We start from the raw sequence: 22,656 nt of genomic DNA, 5'->3' as shown, positions 1-22,656 counted from the left end.
CGTACACGTACACACAAATGGAATACTATTCAGGCCCAAGAAAGAAGGAAATTCAGCCATTTGTGACAACTTGGATGAGACCTGAAGACATTATGCTAAGTGAAATAAAACACAGAAAGACAAATACCATATTATTTCACTTATATGTAGAAATCAAAAGAGTCAATCTCAGAGGACAGGTGTGGTTACTAAGACTTGGGAGTTGAGGAAAATGAGGGAATCCTGAATGAAGGGTATATACTTCCAGTTGTAAGACTGAACAAGCTGTCATCTAATGTACAACATGGTAGTTCTAGCTAATAATCCTGTGGTTTAGGAAAGTGCATCAGTACTACCTTACCCAATTACCAGTAAGATCGTCCTAGGATGACAGAGATCTGGACAAGTGATGGTCCACGAACCAAAAGTGTATGTAAAAGAATAAGAAACTGCCTTCTAGGTATGAACTGAGGGACACTTAAAAACCTGTCCACCAAAAAAAGGAAGACAAAATAATTGCTCATGGACCATGATTCGTAATGACAAAGCAGTACACCTCTATCAGGTATACTTCCAATCCCAATTCTTGCTCTTCCCAATTTTGTTATCCTACATTTACTTTGTCATCAATTTCCTCATTTAAACACATAACGCAAGTTTTCTTAAAGTTTTTTTTTTTAATGTTTATTTATTTTTGAGAGAGAGAGAGAGAGAGAGAGAGAGCGAGCATGAGCGGTGGAGGGGCAGAAACAGAGAGGGAGACACAGCATCAGAAGCTGGCTCGGGCTCCAAGCTGTCAGCGCACAGCCCAACTCAGGGCTTGAACTCACAAACTGCAAGATCAAGACCTGAGCTGAGGAGTCTCTTGGGGGATACTAGGAAGATGGCGGCGTAGGAGGACGCTGGGCTCACCGCGCGTCCTGCTGATCACTTAGATTCCACCTACACCTGCCTAAATAACCCAGAAAACCGCCAGAGGATTAGCAGAACAGAGTCACCGGACCCAAGTGCAGACGAGAGGCCCACGGAAGAGGGTAGGAAGGGCGGCGAGGCGGTGCGCGCTCCACGGACTGGCGGGAGGGAGCCGGGGCGGAGGGGCGGCTCGCCAGCCAAGCAGAGCCCCCGAGTCCGGCTTGCAAAAGCGGAGGGGCCTGACGGACTGTGTTCCGACAGCAAGCGCGACTTAGCGTCTGGGAGGTCATAAGTTAACAGCTCTGCTCAGAAAGCGGGAAGGCTGGAGGACAAAGGGAGGGTGAGCTGCGGAGCCCCCGGACGACAGAGCTCAGTTTGGCGGGGAACAAAGGCGCTCGCCAGCGCCATCTCCCCCGCCCATCCCCCAGCCAAAATCCCAAAGGGAACCGGCTCCGGCCAGGGAAATTGCTCGCTCCGCGCGAACACCCAACTCTGTGCTTCTGCGGAGCCAAACCTCCGGCAGCGATCTGACTCCCTCCGGCTGCACAGGGCCCCTCCTGAAGTGGATCACCTAAGGAGAAGCGAGCTAAGCCTGCCCCCCCTGCCGCCGTGCACCTTGCCTTCCCACCCCAGCTAATACGCCAGATCCCCAGCATCACAAGCCTGGCAGTGTGCAAGTAGCCCAGACGGGCCACGCCACCCCACAGTGAATCCCGCCCCTAGGAGAGGGGAAGAGAAGGCACACACCAGTCTGACTGTGGCCCCAGCGGTGGGCTGGGGGCAGACATCAGGTCGGACTGCGGCCCCGCCCACCAACTCCAGTTATACACCACAGCACAGGGGAAGTGCCCTGCAGGCCCTCACCACACCAGGGACTATCCAAAATGACCAAGCGGAAGAATTCACCCCAGAAGAATCTCCAGGACATAACAACAGCTAATGAGCTGATCAAAAAGGATTTAAATAATATAACAGAAAGTGAATTTAGAATAATAGTCATAAAATTAATCGCTGGGCTGGAAAACAGCATACAGGACAGCAGAGAATCTCTTGCTACAGACATCAGGGGACTAATGAACAGGCACGAGGAGCTGAAAAACGCTTTAAAGGAAATGGAAAACAAAATGCAAACGACCACAGCTCGGATGGAAGAGGCAGAGGAGAGAATAGGTGAACTAGAAGATAAAGTTATGGAAAAAGAGGAAGCTGAGAAAAAGAGAGATAAAAAAATCCAGGAGTATGAGGGGAAAATTAGAGAACTAAGTGATACACTAAAAAGAAATAATTTACGCATAATTGGTATCCCAGAGGAGGAAGAGAGAGGGAAAGGTGCTGAAGGGGTACTTGAAGAAATCATAGCTGAGAACTTCCCTGAACTGGGGAAGGAAAAAGGCATTGAAATCCAAGAGGCACAGAGAACTCCCTTCAGACGTAACTTGAATCGATCTTCTGCACGACATATCATAGTGAAACTGGCAAAATACAAGGATAAAGAGAAAATTCTGAAAGCAGCAAGGGGTAAACGTGCCCTCACATATAAAGGGAGACCTATAAGACTCGTGACTGATCTCTCTTTTGAAACTTGGCAGGCCAGAAAGAATTGGCACGAGATTTTCAGGGTGCTAGACAGCAAAAATATGCAGCCAAGAATCCTTTATCCAGCAAGTCTGTCATTTAGAATAGAAGGAGAGATAAAGGTCTTCCCAAACAAACAAAAACTGAAGGAATTTGTCACCACTAAACCAGCCCTACAAGAGATCCTAAGGGGGACCCTGTGAGACAAAGTACCAGAGACATCACTACAAGCATAAAACATACAGACATCACAATGACTCTAAACCCGTATCTTTCTATAATAACACTGAATGTAAATGGATTAAATGCGCCAACCAAAAGACATAGGGTATCAGAATGGATAAAAAAACAAGACCCATCTATTTGCTGTCTACAAGAGACTCATTTTAGACCTGAGGACACCTTTAGATTCAGAGTGAGGGGATGGAGAACTATTTATCATGCTACTGGAAGCCAGAAGAAAGCTGGAGTAGCCATACTTATATCAGACAAACTAGACTTTAAATTAAAGGCTGTAACAAGAGATGAAGAAGGACATTATATAATAGTTACAGGGTCTATCCATCAGGAAGAGCTAACAATTATAAATGTCTATGCGCCGAATACCGGAGCCCCCAAATATATAAAACAATTACTCATAAACAGAAGCAACCTTATTGATAAGAATGTGGTAATTGCTGGGGACTTTAACACCCCACTTACAGAAATGGATAGATCATCTAGACACACGGTCAATAAAGAAACAAGGGCCCTGAATGAGACACTGGATCAGATGGACTTGACAGATATATTTAGAACTCTGCATCCCAAAGCAACAGAATATACTTTCTTCTCGAGTGCACATGGAACATTCTCCAAGATAGATCATATACTGGGTCACAAATCAGCCCTTCATAAGTTTACAAGAATTGAAATTATACCATGCATACTTTCAGACCACAATGCTATGAAGCTTGAAGTCAACCACAGGAAAAAGTCTGGAAAACCTCCAAAAGCATGGAGGTTAAAGAACACCCTACTCACGAATGAGTGGGTCAACCAGGCAATTAGAGAAGAAATCAAAAAATATATGGAAACAAACGAAAATGAAAATACAACAATCCAAACGCTTTGGGACGCAGCGAAGGCAGTCCTGAGAGGAAAATACATCGCAATCCAGGCCTATCTCAAGAAACAAGAAAAATCCCAAATACAAAATCTAACAGCACACCTAAAGGAAATAGAAGCAGAACAGCAAAGGCAGCCTAAACCCAGCAGAAGAAGAGAAATAATAAAGATCAGAGCAGAAATAAACAATATAGAATCTAAAAAAACTGTAGAGCAGATCAACGAAACCAAGAGTTGGTTTTTTGAAAAAATAAACAAAATTGACAAACCTCTAGCCAGGCTTCTCAAAAAGAAAAGGGAGATGACCCAAATAGATAAAATCATGAATGAAAATGGAATTATTACAACCAATCCCTCAGAGATACAAACAATTATCAGGGAATACTATGAAAAATTATATGCCAACAAATTGGACAACCTGGAAGAAATGGACAAATTCCTGAACACCCACACTCTTCCAAAACTCAATCAGGAGGAAATAGAAAGCTTGAACAGACCCATAACCAGCGAAGAAATTGAATCGGTTATCAAAAATCTCCCAACAAATAAGAGTCCAGGACCAGATGGCTTCCCAGGGGAGTTCTACCAGACGTTTAAAGCAGAGATAATACCTATCCTTCTCAAGCTATTCCAAGAAATAGAAAGGGAAGGAAAACTTCCAGACTCATTCTATGAAGCCAGTATTACTTTGATTCCTAAACCAGACAGAGACCCAGTAAAAAAAGAGAACTACAGGCCAATATCCCTGATGAATATGGATGCCAAAATTCTCAATAAGATACTAGCAAATCGAATTCAACAGCATATAAAAAGAATTATTCACCATGATCAAGTGGGATTCATTCCTGGGATGCAGGGCTGGTTCAACATTCGCAAATCAATCAACGTGATACATCACATTAACAAAAAAAAAGAGAAGAACCATATGATCCTGTCAATCGATGCAGAAAAGGCCTTTGATAAAATCCAGCACCCTTTCTTAATAAAAACCCTGGAGAAAGTCGGGATAGAAGGAACATACTTAAAGATCATAAAAGCCATTTATGAAAAGCCCACAGCTAACATCATCCTCAACGGGGAAAAACTGAGAGCTTTTTCCCTGAGATCAGGAACACGACAGGGATGCCCACTCTCTCCGTTGTTATTTAACATAGTGCTGGAAGTTCTAGCATCAGCAATCAGACAACAAAAGGAAATCAAAGGCATCAAAATTGGCAAAGATGAAGTCAAGCTTTCGCTTTTTGCAGATGACATGATATTATACATGGAAAATCCGATAGACTCCACCAAAAGTCTGCTAGAACTGATACATGAATTCAGCAAAGTTGCAGGATACAAAATCAATGTACAAAAATCAGTTGCATTCTTATACACTAACAATGAAGCAACAGAAAGACAAATAAAGAAACTGATCCCATTCACAATTGCACCAAAAAGCATAAAATACCTAGGAATAAATCTAACCAAAGATGTAAAGGATCTGTATGCTGAAAACTATAGAAAGCTTATGAAGGTAATTGAAGAAGATTTAAAGAAATGGAAAGACATTCCCTGCTCATGGATTGGAAAAATAAATATTGTCAAAATGTCAATACTACCCAAAGCTATCTACACATTCAATGCAATCCCAATCAAAATTGCACCAGCATTCTTCTCGAAACTAGAACAAGCAATCCTAAAATTCATATGGAACCACAAAAGGCCCCGAATAGCCAAAGGAATTTTGAAGAAGAAGACCAAAGCAGGAGGCATCACAATCCCAGACTTCAGCCTCTACTACAAAGCTGTCATCATCAAGACAGCATGGTATTGGCACAAAAACAGACACACAGACCAATGGAATAGAATAGAAACCCCAGAACTAGACCCACAAACATATGGCCAACTCATCTTTGACAAAGCAGGAAAGAACATCCAATGGAAAAAAGACAGCCTCTTTAACAAATGGTGCTGGGAGAACTGGACAGCAACATGCAGAAGGTTGAAACTAGACCACTTTCTCACACCATTTACAAAAATAAACTCAAAATGGATAAAGGACCTAAATGTGAGACAGGAAACCATCAGAACCTTAGAGGAGAAAGCAGGAAAAGACCTCTCTGACCTCAGCCGTAGCAATCTCTTACTCGACACATCCCCAAAGGCAAGGGAATTAAAAGCAAAAGTGAATTACTGGGACCTTATGAAGATAAAAAGCTTCTGCACAGCAAAGGAAACAACCAACAAAACTAAAAGACAACCAACGGAATGGGAAAAGATATTTGCAAATGACATATCGGACAAAGAGCTAGTATCTAAAATCTATAAAGAGCTCACCAAACTCCACACCCGAAAAACAAATAACCCAGTGAAGAAATGGGCAGAAAACATGAATAGACACTTCTCTAAAGAAGACATCCAGATGGCCAACAGGCACATGAAAAGATGTTCAGCGTCGCTCCTTATCAGGGAAATACAAATCAAAACCACACTCAGGTATCACCTCACGCCAGTCAGAGTGGCCAAAATGAACAAATCAGGAGACTATAGATGCTGGAGAGGATGTGGAGAAACGGGAACCCTCTTGCACTGTTGGTGGGAATGCAAATTGGTGCAGCCGCTCTGGAAAACAGTGTGGAGGTTCCTCAGAAAATTAAAAATAGACCTACCCTATGACCCAGCAATAGCACTGCTAGGAATCTACCCAAGGGATACAGGAGTACTGATGCATAGGGGCACTTGTACCCCAATGTTCATAGCAGCACTCTCAACAATAGCCAAATTATGGAAAGAGCCTAAATGTCCATCAACTGATGAATGGATAAAGAAATTGTGGTTTATATACACAATGGAATACTACGTGGCAATGAGAAAAAATGAAATATGGCCTTTTGTAGCAACGTGGATGGAACTGGAGAGTGTGATGCTAAGTGAAATAAGCCATACAGAGAAAGACAGATACCATATGGTTTCACTCTTATGTGGATCCTGAGAAACTCAACAGGAACCCATGGGGGAGGGGAAGGGAGAAAAAAAAAAAAAGACGTTAGAGTGGGAGAGAGCCAAAGCATAAGAGACTGTTAAAAACTGAGAACAAACTGAGGGTTGATGGGGGGTGGGAGGGAGGGGCGGGTGGGTGATGGGTAGTGAGGAGGGCACCTTTTGGGATGAGCACTGGGTGTTGTATGGAAACCAATTTGTCAATAAACTTCATAAAAAAAAAAAAAAAAAAAAAAAAAAAAAAAAAAAAAAATAAAATAAAATGAGTCTCTTGTAGACAGCAAAAAAAAAAAAAAAAAAAAAAAAAAAAAAAAAAAAAAAGACCTGAGCTGAAGTCAGATGCTTAACCAACTGAGCCACCCAGGCACCCCACAAATTTTCTTACATATTTATAAATATATGGTATACATGGGTGTATATATGTGTATGTGCCTTTGTGAAGCCTTTGCAAGAAATTAAAAAATTTATCTCATTGGCCCTAACACAGCACCTGAAATTCCCATCAACACTAAATATTTATTTATCAAATATTTACCAAGTTCCTACCAGGTGTAAAACTCTGGGCTGCACAGTATGCATACAAAGGTGAAAGAGGGGCCTGGGTGGCTCAGTCAGTTAAGCGTCCTACTCTTGATTTCGGCTCAGGTCATGATTCCACAGTTCATGAGTTCAAGACTTGCATTTGGGTTCTGTGCTGACAGTGCAGAGCCTACTTGGGATTCTCTGTCTCCCACTCTCTGCCCCTCCCCTGCTCACGATCTCCACCCGCCCCCTATTAAAACATTAAAAAAAAAAAAAAAAAGGTGAAAGAGACTTAGCTCCAGCTCTCCATATTCAATAGTTTAGTTTAGGGATATAAGCAAGTTTATAGTTTAGGGATATAGTTTAGGGATATAAGCAAGTTAAAAAGTGACAGTAAAACAGTACACCGTGTGCTGGGGTCCTGTGACAGCAACAGAAGAGGAACAGTGCTGGAGAGGAGGGAAGGCAAAACAGGTGGTCTAGTAAAGACAAAGTTCTAAGAACTAAAGAATAAACAGAATTAGCCAGGTTTTTAAAAAGGGCTAAATATTTTAAGGAAATGTTCTACAAAAAGCACCTACTGAAATGTGCATGTATCTCTTGAGAGATGATATTAACAGCCACAATGTATCAGCAGATGAGGCCCCAGACTACAGAGAAGGACCTGCACCAGGGATTTCCATGACCTGACTGCAGAAGCAGACACAGCAACAGAGGACAAAAGTCAACAAGACACTGCAGCTCTAAAGCACAACGTAAGTTCAAGCACCTACCAACAGATTAGTTCATTTACAAGGACAATTTCTCCAGGCCCTGACCTAAGAACTGTTCCCAAGCAATCTCTAGTGACAAGGTTGCTAGAGCAGTATGTGACACAGTAACAGAGGACTAGCTGGAAAAGAGGCAGCACTTCTGGCTCCATAGTAAAGCACCGAAGAAGTTCCTAGTTACCTTATGTACATTCTCAACAATACCTACCTACCTTGTATCTAGTTTAAAAAAAAAAAAAGGATGTTACTCTTCCAAGAACAGCTGCTCACTACCAATTTGCTTGTGTCCCACCTAAGGGTATTCATATTCCTCCAATCTCAACTTTAAAAAAAAAAAAAAGTCTTAGAACAGAAAGAGCGACACATAACATTTTTTTCCTAACCTATATAACCCAGTTGTAAATTCCTTGTTTTTTAATGGCTATAATAGGCCTCCCCATTACCCTTTTTCTTATGGTCACTTCAGAATACTAGATATGATCACAAAATGACATGTGAAGATCCCTAAGCATCCCCTGTATGACTCTTGAGAATGAATAACACAGTGATGTTAGTAGAGCAGCATTCCTGGGAAACTTCCAACACTAATGGAAAGGTTTCTACAAATTGTGCCTGTGCCAACAAGAAACTTCAGCTGTGAGTCAGAAGAATATCGTGACTTCTAGAATGACACACTGTTGAACTCTTACTGCCTATCTTTTATTCACTTTAAAAGAAAGACTTCAGTTTAGGTTCCCATTGAAGCAGCAAAAACATATCATTATAAATCTCATCATATATAATCATTTAACTACGTGAATAGGCATTAGGAATAAACAGCCAAAACATGGGCCTGTCTTTTCATATTCAGCTACTTGATGCATAAACCATAGAGGCATATGGCTTCTTGTATCTCTCCTTTCAAATGGTTTATCTTGCCGTGATATATACTAAAGTCCAATGTAGGGCAAAAAGAAGGAAATATTTGTCTTAAGACACATCCCAGAACTATAAATTCTATAACAGTAATGATAAAAACATTTAGATTTCATATGAAATTTGTGGAAGATAATAAATTATAGTTATCGAATTTAAGTTTCATTAAAGTCCTTAGCAAGTATCATCACATACTCAAATAAAAACAAAACCAAATTATGGGCTGGGTTTAAGATGAAACCCATGAAATAATTTACTCTGAAAAAGACCAGAAAACTGGATAAAGCCTCTGCAACAAAGGACAAAAAAATATACCACTGAGATAGGCAGGAGAGGCAGAGATACCGTCTGGACAAAGAACCCCATCCCAGGCACTGTGATCTACAATTGGGAGAGATCTCAAATATACACACATTTTCCCTGGACAGTGAGGGGTCTGTGCTCAGGCACCCCAACCTTCAGATCCTGCATGAGAAGAGCTCCAAATATGCTGGGTTTTGGAAAAACAATGGTGACTTAATCAAGGAAAGCCACAGACTTCAGGGAACTTGTTCTTGGAAGAGCTAGAGATGGAGACTCACTCAAAACCCAACACTAAAACAACAGTTTGAAAAGCGCCTGGACTCTATGTAAACAAGAAATATTTACTAATCTTGAAGTGCCCACCAGAGAGGCAGGAAACTGTTGGGACTTTCTCCAGGGACAGAGAAACTGGTAGGAGCTATATTGGTGACCTCACCCTACCTTGAGAATGTCAGGGTTAGCAACTACCATTCTGGAGCTATCTAGCCTACTGCTAGCTAGAGCCACAGTGAAGAACTCTGCCCACACCCAGCACAGCCATGAGAAATGGTCAGGTGAGGGCAAGAGCCATGCCTGCCGCCACGTCGCAGCGCATCTGTGAGTCACGGCCCAATCAGGCACCAGCCCTACCCACTCCCACACCACAGACTGGGCCCTGACACAGCAGACAAGCATGCACAATCCACACAGGGGACACCCTGTGAGCACCAAGCTCTGCTCAGAAGGGATTATGCTTCTTGTGCTCCACACAAGGCCACTCCTTCAAGACAGAGAGGTAGTTAATCTACCTAACACAAAGAAACAAACACGGAAAGTCAGGCAAAATGAAGAAACAGAGGAGTATGTTCCAATGAAAGAACAAGAAAAAAATATCAGAAAAAGACATTAATGAGACTGTAACAAGCAACCTCACAGAGTTCAAAGTAATGATCATAAAGAAGCTCAGAAGCTGATCACACTTTGAAGAAAAATGGATGAACAGTTTTATCTTGAACAAAGAGAAAATATAAGAAAGTACCCAACAAAAGTTATGCAACTGAAAAATACAATAAGTGAACTGGAAGATATACAAGGCAGGTACAACAGCAGGCTGGATGAATCCAAAGTTTGATCAGCAAACTGGAATTCAAAGCAACAGCACTCATCCAGAAGGAACAGAAAAGAAAAAAAGAAAAAATAAATAAAACAAATGAAGACCTTTAATAAAATATCAAGCAGAACAGCATTCCCATTACAGGGTCCCAGAAGGAGAAGATAGAAAGAAAAGACCAAAAAACTTACTCTGAAGAAATAATAGCTGAAAACTCCCCCTTATCTGGAGAATGAAATGAACATACAGGTCCAGGAAGCTCAGAGAGCTTCAAAAGACATGAACCCAAAAGACCTACACCAGGACACATTATAACTACAACAGTGAAAGTTAAAGAGAAAATCTTAAAAGCAGTAAGAGAAAAACAACTTATTAACATACAAGAAAACCCCATAAGGCTATCAGCAGATTTTTCTGTAGAAACTGAAGGTCAGAAGACAGTATTTATAGTGCTAAAAGAAAAAACCTCCAACAAAGAATCAGCAAGCAAGATCACCACTGAAAACTGAAGGAGAGATTAAGAGTGTTCCAGATAAACAAAAGCTAAAGGAGTTAATCACCACTAAACCTGACTTTTCAAGAAATGCCAAAGGGATGACTTTAACATGCAAAGAAATGGCACCAATTAATAATAAGAAAACATACAAAAGCAAAAATCTCATTGGGAAAGGTAAAAACATAGTAAAGGTAGATCACTCACTTATAAAGCAAGTATGAAGATTAAAAACCAAAAAGAGTAAAATTAATTAAAATGCAATAATTAGTTAAGGGATGCTAAAATAAAAGTGCAAAATGACACATCAAAAATATAAAAACTGGGGGTAGTGGGAAAAATGTAAAGTTTTGGAATGTGTTCAAATTTAAGTTACTATCAACTCAAAACGGACTGTTATATACATAGTAAGTTATATGTGAATGTCATGGTAACCACAAAGCAAAAACTTCTAATAAGTACACAAGAGAAAATGTAACAAAAATCTAAACATACAATGAAGAAAGCCATCAAACCACAAGAGAGTAGACAAAGAAAAGGAACAGAAAAGAGCTTTGAAAACAATTAACAAAATAGTAGTAAATATATACCTATCAATAATTACTTTAAATGTAAATGGACTAAACTCTCTAATGAAAAAAAGATGAAATAAATGAATAGACTTTTAAAAATGACCCATCTATATGCAGCCTACAGAAGACTTACTTCAGAAGCAAGTCCAGAAACGACTGAAAGTGAAGGGCTAGAGAAAGATATTGCATGCAAATGGAAACAAAAATAAAGCTGAAGTAGCTGTACTCACATTAGACAAAACAGACCTTAAAAGACTGTAATAACAGACAAAGAGCATTACACAATGATAAAAAGGTCCAATCCCAAAAAGACATAACGTTTAAAAATATATATGCATCTAACATAGAAGCAACAAGATAGATAAAGTAAACATTAACAGACCAAAAGACAGGAATGGACAGTAATACAGTAATAGTAAGGGACTTTAACACCCTACTTACATCAATGGATAGATCATCCCAACAGAAAATCAATAAAAAACATCAGCCTTAAACAACACATTAGACCTGACGAACTTAGATATTTATAGAACACACCATGCAAAAGGAACAGAATACACATTCTTCTCAAATGCATATGGAATATTTTCCAGAACAGACCATATGTTACACTACAAAATAAGACTCAATAAATTCAAGAAAACTGAAATCATATCACGCATCCACTATGGCCACAATGCTATAAAAACTAGAAATCAATTACAAGAAGAAAACTGGGAAAACTACAAATATTTGGAGATTAAATACTACGCTACTGAACACCACTGAATCAAGAAAGAAAGAGAAATAAAAAACAAAACAAAACACCTAGAGACAAATGAACAGAAATATGACATAGTACAATCTATAGGATTCAGCAAATGTAGTTCTAAGAGGGAAGATCAGAGCAATATAGGCCTACCTCAAAAAACCAGAAAATCTCAATCTAACTTTCCACATAAAGGACCTGGAAAAAGAAGAACAAATGAAGCCCAAAGTCAAGAAAAATAAGGAGATAATAAAATCAGAGAAGTAAATAAGAGACACATAAAATAAATACATACATACATAAATAAAACTAAGACCTGGTTCTTTGAAAAGATAAAGAGACTCAAACCTCTATGAGAAAGAGAGGGCTCTAGTAAACAAAATCAGAAATGAAAAAAGTTTTAACTGACCCCACAGAAATACAAAGGATGAGGAGCAACTACTACAAATATATGCCAACAAATTGGAAAAGGTAGAAACAATGGAAAATTTACTAGAAACAATCTTCCAAGGCTAAATCACAGAGAAATAGAAAATCTGAATAGACCAGTTACTATAAGATTGAATCGGTAATCAAAAATCTATCAATGAACAAAATTCAGGACTAAACAGCTTCACTGGTGAATTCTACCAAATATTCAAAGATTTAATAACTATCTTTTTCAAACTCTTCCAAAAAATGGAGAGACTAATTCCAAAATCATTTCATGAGGCCAGCCTTACCCTGATACCAAAACCAAATGTGGAAATCACAAAAAAATGTCATTATAAACCTATCGTTGATGAACATTGATTCAAAAATCAACAAAACATTAGCAAATCAAATTCAACAGTACATTAAGAGGATCAAACACTATGATATCAAATGACATTTATTACAGGGATGCAAGGATGCCTCAACATCCACAAATCAAACAATGTGATACACCACATTAACAAAACTAAGGACAAAGATCATATTTCAACAGATACAGAAAAAGCATTTGACGAAATCTAACATCTACTTCTGATAAAAACCCTCAACAGAGGGTTGAGGTACAGAGGCACCATTAGTCAACATAAGAAAAGATATAATGACATAGGCACAGCTAACGTTATACTCGATGGTAAAGAGCTGAAAGCTTTTCCTCTAAGATCAGTAAGAAGACAAGAATGTCCACTCTTGCCACTTTTAGTAAGCATAGTATTAGAAGTCCTAGCTACAGCAATTAGGCCAAAAAAATAAAAAGAAGCAAGGATGGAAGGAAGGGAGGGAAGGAAGGGGGAAGAGAATGTATCCTAACTGGAAAGGAAGAAGTAAGACTGTCACTATTTCCAGATGACAGGAGAGTACATGGCGATAAGCCAAAAGACACCACCAAAACAATTGTCAGAATACATGAATTCGGTAAAGATACTTGACAAAGATTTTATAAACACAACAAAATCAATATATAGAATTGTAGCATTTCTTATATACTCATAATGACTTATTAGAAAGAGGAACTAAGAAAATAATCCCATTTACAGCTGCATCAAAAAGAATAAAACACCTAGAAATAGATTTAACGAAGGAAGTGAAAGACCTGTACACCGAAAACTGTAAGACACTAATGAAAAAAACTGAAGATGACACACAAAAAAGAAAAATATTTTGTACTCATGGTATAGAAGAATTAATGCTGTTCAAGTCTCCATACTATGCAAATCAATCTACAGATTCATTGCAATCTCTATCAAAATTCCAAGAACTAGAACAAATAGTTCTAAATTTTGCATGGAACCCCCCCCCAAAAAAAAAAAACCCAAATAGTAAAAGCAATCTTGAGAAGAAATGACAAAGTTGGAGGTATCATGCTCCCTGATTTCAAAGTATACTACAAAGCTATGGTAATCAAAACAGTATGGTATCAGCATAAAAAGAAACACACTGATCAGTGGAACAGAATTGGGAGCTCAGAGTTACACCCACACCTATATGAACAATTATTTTACAACAGAGGAGCCGAGAACATGCAATGAAGAAAAGGACTGTATCTTTAATAAATGGTCTTGGAAATACTGAACAGCCAAATAGAAAAGAATGAAACTGGACTACCAGCTTACACCATACACAAAAATGAATTCAAAATGGAGTAAAGAGGGTGCCTGGGTGGCTCAGTCAGTTAAGTGTCCAACTTCGGTTCAGGTCATGATCTCACAGTTCGTGAGTTTGAGCCCCGCGTCAGGGTTTGTGCTGACAGCTTGGAGCCTGGAACCTGCTTCAGATTCTGTGTCTCCCTCTCTCTCTTTGCCCCTCCCTTGCTCTCTCTCTCTCTCTCAAAAATAAACACTACAAAAATATATACAAAATGGATTAAAGACTTGAATGTAAAACCTGATGCCATAAATTTCCTGGAAGAAAACACAAGTGGTAATAAGCTCCCTGACATCAGTCTTAGCGATATCTGTATGGCTCGGACTCCAAAGACAGAGAAACAAAAGAAAAAAATAAACAAATTATATCAAAATAAAAAGCTTCTCCTCACCAAAAGATACCATCAACAAAATGAAAAGCAACCTACTGAATGGGAGAAAGTTTTTGCAAATCATGTATCTCACAAGGATTTATCCAAAATACATAAAGAATTCACACAACTCAACAACAAAAAATACAAACCATCCAATTTAAAAAGTGGGCAGGTGATAGGAATAAACATTTTTCCAAAGAAGACATACAAGATGGCCAAGAGGCACAGGAAAGACGCTCAACATCTGTAATTATCATGGAAATACAAATCAAAACTACAATGAGATATTATCTTACACCAATTAAAATGGGTATTATCAAAAAAGACAAGAAATACCAAGTGCTGATGAGGCAGTACAAAGAAGGGAACCATCACATACTGTTGGTGGGAACGCAAAGTGGTGCAGCCAACATTTGGAGATCCCTCAAAAAATTAAGAACAGAACTACTCTATGATCCAGCTCTTCCAATTCTGGATGTGGTAATTACCTGAAGAACACAGAAACATTGATTCGAAAAGGTATAGCCCCCCTTTTGTTCACTGCAGGATTATTTATAATAGCTAAGAAATGGAAATAACCTAAATGTCCACCGATAAATTAATGGATAAAGAAGATGTACGTGGGGTGCGTGTGCCTGTGTAGTAGTATGTATAGTGTACATATACTACAGCCCTAAAAAAAAAAAATTAAATCTTGCCATTTGAGACAACATGCATGGACCTTAGAAATATGTTATGCTAAGTGAAATAAGTCAGAAAAAGACAAATAGACAATATGATTTCACCCACAGATGGAATCTAAAAAACAAACAAACAACGAAACCAAACTTAAAAGAGAACAGACTGGTGGTTTACCAGAGAGGAAGGGGGTGACGGGGTAGCTGGAATGTATGAAGAAGGGTGATGGATGGTAACTGGACTTTTAGTGGTGATCACTTGGCAGTGCATACAGATGTACAATTATAATGTACATCTGAAATTTCATATAATGTTATACGGCCAATTTTACTTCGATAAAAAGAAAAATGATAGGAAATTTAAAAAGGACAGAACCAAGACCTGAATACAGCCGTTCAATGAGTCAGTAGGACAGAGGAATAGCCTTCTGGCTAGTAATGCAATACTGCAAGGGGTCCTGTAGAACCCACTCATCACCGTAAACAGGGCTGACCATCTGATATTGGTGATGGCATCCATCTATCCTAGGTTGTTCTCATGCAGTTCTTACGGTTACAGATGAGTGGAGGCATTTAAGAGTTATAATAGCACTAACTCCAAACAGTAGTCAAATAACAGTCAAAACTCAAATTACTTAGGGTAAGAAGCCTGAGTCTGCTGAGTGGGAAGGGCTGGGTTTACAGATGGCGGAACAGCTCCTTGGCTGAGAGAAGACAGCTGCTCTGGGGGAAGACTGTAGCTCCTGAGATGGCTCATCTGTGCGCTCCCTGCAACCAGGTAAGCACCACTCTGAGGCGGCCCTGGGTACACCTAGAACAGGTCATGATTAAAAAAAAAAAAAAAAAATTAGACTTTCTAAGATTTTAACAGGTGTGCCAAAATTTCTTTGTAGAGGCATTCAGTTACAAAGTGAACAATGAAAGCTCCAAAATCTTTTTAAAAGTTACTTCTTTTGACAGGTATTTTAAAGAATACTTTTCAGTGAAGTGGGCTTTCTGATCATTTTTGTTCTTAGGTAAACAAACCATGAGCTACACTCAGGTTTGTTTCATACGGAAACAATAAAGGAACTTATCTTGAAACTAATATTCTCTCTCTTTCCATACTGATATTTTAAGTACTTTCATAAAAGGAATCTCAAAAAATGTTTAAGAAGTCTCTTTGAATTTAGTTTTATATCAACAGACTGCATGTGCTTATAGATACAATTTGTATTTCCTAAATTACAGTTTAGTGAACACAGAGCAAGCTAACTTTCTAAAGCAGCAATGAGCAAAAACATTTTTGCAAAAGTCCAGATAGTAAATATTTTAGGCCTTGTGGGCCTTTCTGTCACAACTACTGAACCGCCCATATAGAAAGTAGCCGGAAACAATGTAAAAACAAATGAGAAGGGCTGTTATAGCAAAGGTTTATTCAAAAACAAAAACAAACACAAAAAACAGGTGGGAGGTTGGAACTGGCCCTTGGGCTATGCATCCAGAAAGAGTATTTTAATCTAATGGGATTGATCTCTTAAATGCCCAAAATCTAAAGCACACAAAATATTCTAATTTTCTGTAGTATTCATTCAATCTTTCCATTTCACATGTTTGAAAAGAGAACTGTCTATGTGGTGAGATTTTTGCCAGCTGTTAAGATAGTAACACAGTCATCAGGAGAGAAGACAATCATCTTAGCACTTCGTTTAAGCCCTAAGAGACTGACCATACATACATCAGAATACAGAAGGTCTTCACTATAAACAGAGGTATTCCAGTCCTCTTAAAAGCATTTTTTTTTTGTATTTGCAAATGAAACATGAAGAGGAATTTTTTTTGCTAAAACCGGTATCAAGAGCCGTGAGTAGGTGTCATCTAGCCTCACACTGGACAAGTGTGGCTGGTCCACTCCAGGGATCTGGTCCCTCATTTCGAGGAAAGTGGGCCATGTATAAGAAAAAAATTAATTTGCACAAAGTTTACGCCACCCACATAAATAAAATGGAATGCTTGGCTAGGTCCCTATACAGTGACCATACTGAGTTTGTGGGAAAAGGGCTCTTGAAATAGTCACTTAAGGTGAATAAGGAGGATGCATTCTATGCCTTCTCATGTAAAGGAAGATGGAAACATTCAGATTAAAGCCACTTACTATAAAACCCAAAACTGTAGATTCTCAGAAAAAATTCGTAGTAATTAGACAATTTACTCAGACAGAAGACATGGTTCTTAACCAGATAATTATATATGAAGCTTTAAAAATATACAGATGTTTCGGCCTTTCTCTTGAACATTCTGATTCAGTAGTCTGGGGTGGGGAGAAGCAACCTGTATTTTTTTTTAAATGTTTGATTCTGATGCACACCTTTGAAGAAAAATAATATTGTGAAAAGAATTACTGGAATAATTAGTATATTATACACTGTATTTGTCAAGTAAAAAATTCTTTTAAACTTTGTTCTAAGCATTACTTTTAGAAAGTTTCAAATCTTACAAAACACAGCTATTCCAAATAATCTCAAACACAGTTGAGAATTTAAAATGATATACTTGAATTTTTAAAAGCTTACCTGAGAACCAGAAACACCAGATGACTGCATATAATACTGCTGATTCTGTAATTTTGCATACATGGAATACATTGGATCTTCATTCATTAACTTGGTATACAATGAAAGTGCTTCCATCACTTTAACATTAAGTTCTGAGAGTTCTGAATGTTTTCTGAAATATTACAGAGTAATTTCAAATACAATTGCTAATTAAATGATACAATGTTCTAAATACGACCACACACAAAAATAGCAAAAAGTAATATAAGTAGACATCACTTTAACCTTATGACAGAAAATATCCTGTATTCTAGCTCCAGGGCAACCAAAACTATCTAAGGTACTGTGCTGGGAGAACTCTAGCTTATTGTACTTGACTTTATCTTGAAATAACTAGGTATCCCTAATAAATAACAGATGGGTGAGTCATCTGTGGGCTCTGGTAATGTCACTTATGGCATTACAATGATTAGAACAGCTAAGTATTATTTTTTAAAAAGACTAATATAATTAAGATCAAATAAATTCTCACTTAAAAAAAAAAAAACGCAGGTAGATGGGTCCAATTCTAATTCCCACATCTAGTGGAAAACAACTGAATGAGAACTGGTACCTCTGGAAGATCTTTGGCATATTTTTTAAATAAAAATAAATAAAATTAAAAGGCAGCTCTATCCCAGCATACACTTAGAACTTCAGCAAAGAAGACACACAATATAGATATAGCACATGTTCTTTTACCTATCAATATCTTCCAGCTTTTCATCAATGAGAGGTCCCATCTGGTGACACATTGCTAAGATAACAAGATTTAAAGAAATATAAGAAAACACAGCAAAGAAAAGCTTATCTGTGATAGATACTCATATAAGTAAGACTGGGTCATAGAAGAATGAGAAGTGTTCACATTTTTTTATATCATTTTAAATTTTATTTAAATATAAAACCATTCTGTAACAGAACACTACAGACAAGCTCTAATTATTCTTTACGTGCAAGGTTAATGGAAAACAAAGTTTACCTTCAAGATGAAGTAACTCTGGAAGATCTGGTTGGTCATCACTGGGATCTGTACTCTGCAACATCTGTAGCAACTGGTCCATTTTGTCCTACAAGAATTAAATAGTTAATACAAAAAGCAACAAATCATTATGCAACAATATGTTCTCATTTCATTAATTAGATAATGGATGAAAAACTTTTATATTTCATACAGAGACTCCAATTTTGCTTTTATGTATTTACTATCCACGTATTCTCTTTAGTACCAAGTGAAGTCAGAGCCTTGAAAGCTCTTCCTACTTATTTTTCAAACTGCTCACGGAGACTCTCTTATATGAGAAGAAGAGAGCCATATTTCAACTTACAACGTGTGAGTTCTTCGATCTGTTATGTCATGGTTGTGGATTTCCGTGTCACTTTGTGTTGGAGCAGCTGGTACCCTTGCCATGCTGACAGGTGTAACTTCGCTCTCAAGATGGCGTTACCTATGACTAACAGCTCAGTTATTACTTTTCCACCATGGCGAATCCAGCAGCTGCTTTAGCAAGGCACAGCTCAGCTATAGTACAGCTCTTCTTCTAAGTAGGGCCATAAGATCTTATTCTATATTTTCTTCCCACCAATGTTTCAGTCTGTCATAAAGGAAGCAGTAAGATTGTGGCTTCTCTCCTTTCCTATGTAGGGAAAGGCTGGAAGGATCTCAAAGCAAGGACTCAGATCTATCACAGAATATTCCCTTGCAAAAACCAATGGACCTAATGAAACCATCATTACATAAACACATCTATATATTACGCAAGTACATATGTACTTAAATTTAAATTTTTAAAAATCAAAATACTGATCTCATGTACCAAAGAATGATAGTGTAATAATTACGAACTTCTCTCCATGCATGGTTCTTACATGGTTGTATTACTAAACACAGGCACATTAGGTAAACACTGTAAAAGACTACCAATTCTAAGCAGTCATTTAAACTAAAACCAAAATGCTATTTCTGGGGCGCCTGGGTGGCTCAGTCGGTTAAACGTCCGACTTCAGCTCAGGTCATGACCTCACAGTCCATAGGTTTGAGCTTCGCATCGGGCTCTGTGCTGACAGCTCAGAGCCTGGAGCCTGCTTCAGATTCTCTCTCTCTCCCTCTCTCTCTCTCTCTCTCTCTGCTCCTCCCCTGTTTGTGCTCTCTCTCAAAAATAAGTAAATTATTTTTAAAAATAAATAAATGCTGTTTCTGCAAAGAACAGACAGAGATGAACTAATCACTGGATGGTGAAAGTCGCACAAGTACATAAAAAACTTCTAAAGTCACAAGAATTTTGTATTTTGAAATGGTTACCAGTTTTTAATGTAAAAGATTCACAATTTTAATTTTAAATAGTCTAAAACAGAAGGCGTGCTACAGAAAAGACTGCTTATAGCAAAAAAAAAGTGGGGGGAGAAGGGGGGTAATGTGACAGTCAACTAACATGTGGATAATTTTTGTTTTAAACACTACACTCTATTTGAAATTACCTAGAATCCAAGACATGAGGTTTATTATACGGACCACCAGGCTGACTCTACACGCATTTTCTTATGTAATGCAACTGGCCAAATGTTAAGTTTCCCTGACCCCGTCAAATTCCCTGGCTCTCAGCACAATCTCCAGTCGGTTTCTCTAAAAGAGCACTCTTCAAACTTTGTTTCCGGTTCCCTCCAGAAGAAGGCTAAAAACCTATAAAATCCCTTCACTTATTTTAAAGATGACATATCATTTTTCATCATAAGTTTAAGATATTACAAAGGATGTAATTTCCAGAGCATTAAATAATGATCTTTGTAAATGAAACAGTCATATATTCTATTAACTATATTCAATCCAAAAAAAAATCCACTACAATAGTGTTTGTAATAATCAAAAAACCTCAAAAAACTGCAAACAACCTAAGGGTCCAACAGAAGAATAATTAAATCATGCCAAGTCCATTCTATGGAATATTAAGCAGAAATTTTAAATAATGAGGTACAGAATAAGACTATAGAGACAGTTTCAAGGAGAATCTTTGCTTTGTCTATATTGCCTGAATTTTTATAACATAAAATACATGCATTAATCAAGTAATCACTTTTTTTTAAAACAAGTATTTCAAATTCAATACCAAGTACGAACCACTTTCACAGAAAAAATCACTTACTTCATCAATAAAGGCTTGTTCCGGTTCTGGCTCTATTGTTTCTACCTGAACATCATCACTAAATTGTACCGTCTTCTTCTCCGTTTTAACTGCAAAACATGTAATATTCACCTTTTTCCTTATAAGAAATTTAAAATTCTATTTCAAAGCACTTCAAATTCTATGAGAGAATCTGGATTTTTCTTAATATTCCCTTCGATCTGGGAGACTTAGTTTAAGGGATCATTAAGACAACAGATTTAGACAAAAATGACAGAACATTATTTTGTGGAATTCCGTGAAGATTTCTTAATTTTCTCTTCTAAGATTTTACGTTTTCCTGAAAAGACACTTCACTAAAAATAAAAGGGATATTTCCAAAGCAAAGATTAATCACTTACTACATATGAGAATTTAGTGAACTGGTGGGCAAAAAGTTAAGTTTTAGAAGTAAAGTTCTTTTACAAGTAAAGTTTTACATAAATGAACTCTGCAATCAAAATAAACTCTCTTTTAAATTACCAGTCCTTTCAAAGAAAAATCTCATTTGAAAGACCACACTATTACATTGTAGTGAACTGGAAAGTGAGGCATATGTTTTTTGGCACGCCATTCAGTGTTCTTACTAAGAGAATCAATGACATCCAGGTCAGTGGAGGACTTTACAAGTAGCACTGGCAGTGATCTGAATTTTCCACTAAATCGGCCTACATTTTTTAGTTGCATTACTCTCTGAAATAACACTGTGGTTATGAAGGGACCTGCAAACCACTGACCAGACGCACAATATTTCTCTTGCTCAACAAAGCAATCTTTAAAAACTATTCAATGTATCATTAACTAGTAAATACAAGGTTATGATTAATACAGCAATTAACCTTCTCCCCACAAATCCTGAGAGGTCCATACAGCTTTAAAGGAATGAACTTTCTGTATTTTTCATCCTTGTATCAATGTGGTCAATTGGTATTCATAACAATGTTAAGAAGAAACTATAAAAAGGGGATTGGGAACAGAGCAGAAGTAAGGAAAGGAAATATATTATTAAACTATTTAATGTGTGTAATAGAATATTACATTTCCCCCCAGTGACTCTCTTATACTAGGAAATATGCCCATTGTAAAATGAGGTTAACAGCAGCACAGGAATATTAAAAGTTCGTGCACAGGAGAAAGCTGATGTATGACACAGCCTGGATCTGAATGCCAGCCTATCTGGCTCTACCAGTCCACATGCTGGAATCTGGCCAATGATTTTACTCTGAGAACAGGAGCTCCTATCACTCATGTATTCTGTATTGTGTGCTTCTGTATAAAATGCAGATAATGTAATCTCCAACGTAAGGAATACATTCATTCCACGTAAGTCACCATAAAGCAAAATTCTATACAAAACACTTTCAGCTGGTTTCATTTTCCCTTGGGGGTAAAAGAGACATGTGCTAGAGATATTTTTGCTTTTTATATCTTGAGCTATTAACAAGTAGGAAGCTGGGAAAGCATGCATTGGCTGCTACCCATAAGAGAACACACGGAGGACTCGACATCGTGCCAGCCGACCATGTACAAGTTGTCAGTGTTTTTCTCACAGGCACCAATACTATTACTACGCACGTGTGCACGTCTGCGTATAGCGTGTGTGCACGTGCGTATGTGTGTACGTGTATACACATGTGCACGAAACAAACTGTTTTCACAGTATCTACCACACTTCCAAAGAAAAAACAAGCTAAGCAGGGTGGGTACTTCTCCTTGCCATTAAGTAAAGTGGGCTTCTGATTCCTCACAAAGAATAGCATGATGACGATCATGCTAACATTGCTTTCCCAAGTTC

At 38.1% G+C, this 22,656-nt stretch overlaps 1 protein-coding gene across 1 annotated transcript in view; it reads right to left on the bottom strand.

The window, feature by feature from the left end:
* The window catches only part of STAM (signal transducing adaptor molecule), an 83,807-nt gene that overhangs the window by 5,543 nt on the left and 55,608 nt on the right, over positions 1–22,656 (bottom strand). The window contains exons 9-13 of the mRNA XM_047066828.1: positions 20,844–20,932; positions 18,686–18,773; positions 18,406–18,460; positions 17,683–17,836; positions 15,766–15,941 (exon numbers count right to left, since the gene is read on the bottom strand). Of these exons, the coding sequence (XP_046922784.1) occupies positions 15,766–15,941; positions 17,683–17,836; positions 18,406–18,460; positions 18,686–18,773; positions 20,844–20,932 (562 nt within the window). The remainder of the gene's footprint in view (positions 1–15,765; positions 15,942–17,682; positions 17,837–18,405; positions 18,461–18,685; positions 18,774–20,843; positions 20,933–22,656) is intronic.

The sequence above is a fragment of the Lynx rufus genome, unplaced genomic scaffold (genome assembly GCF_022079265.1).
Source record: "Lynx rufus isolate CCGP_SWC_20201006 ecotype Redwood Valley unplaced genomic scaffold, mLynRuf1.p SCAF_7, whole genome shotgun sequence".
Lineage (NCBI taxonomy): Eukaryota > Metazoa > Chordata > Mammalia > Carnivora > Felidae > Lynx > Lynx rufus.
The sequence above is the reverse complement of the archived record's forward strand: the minus strand, read 5'-3'. Positions and strand labels throughout refer to the sequence as shown.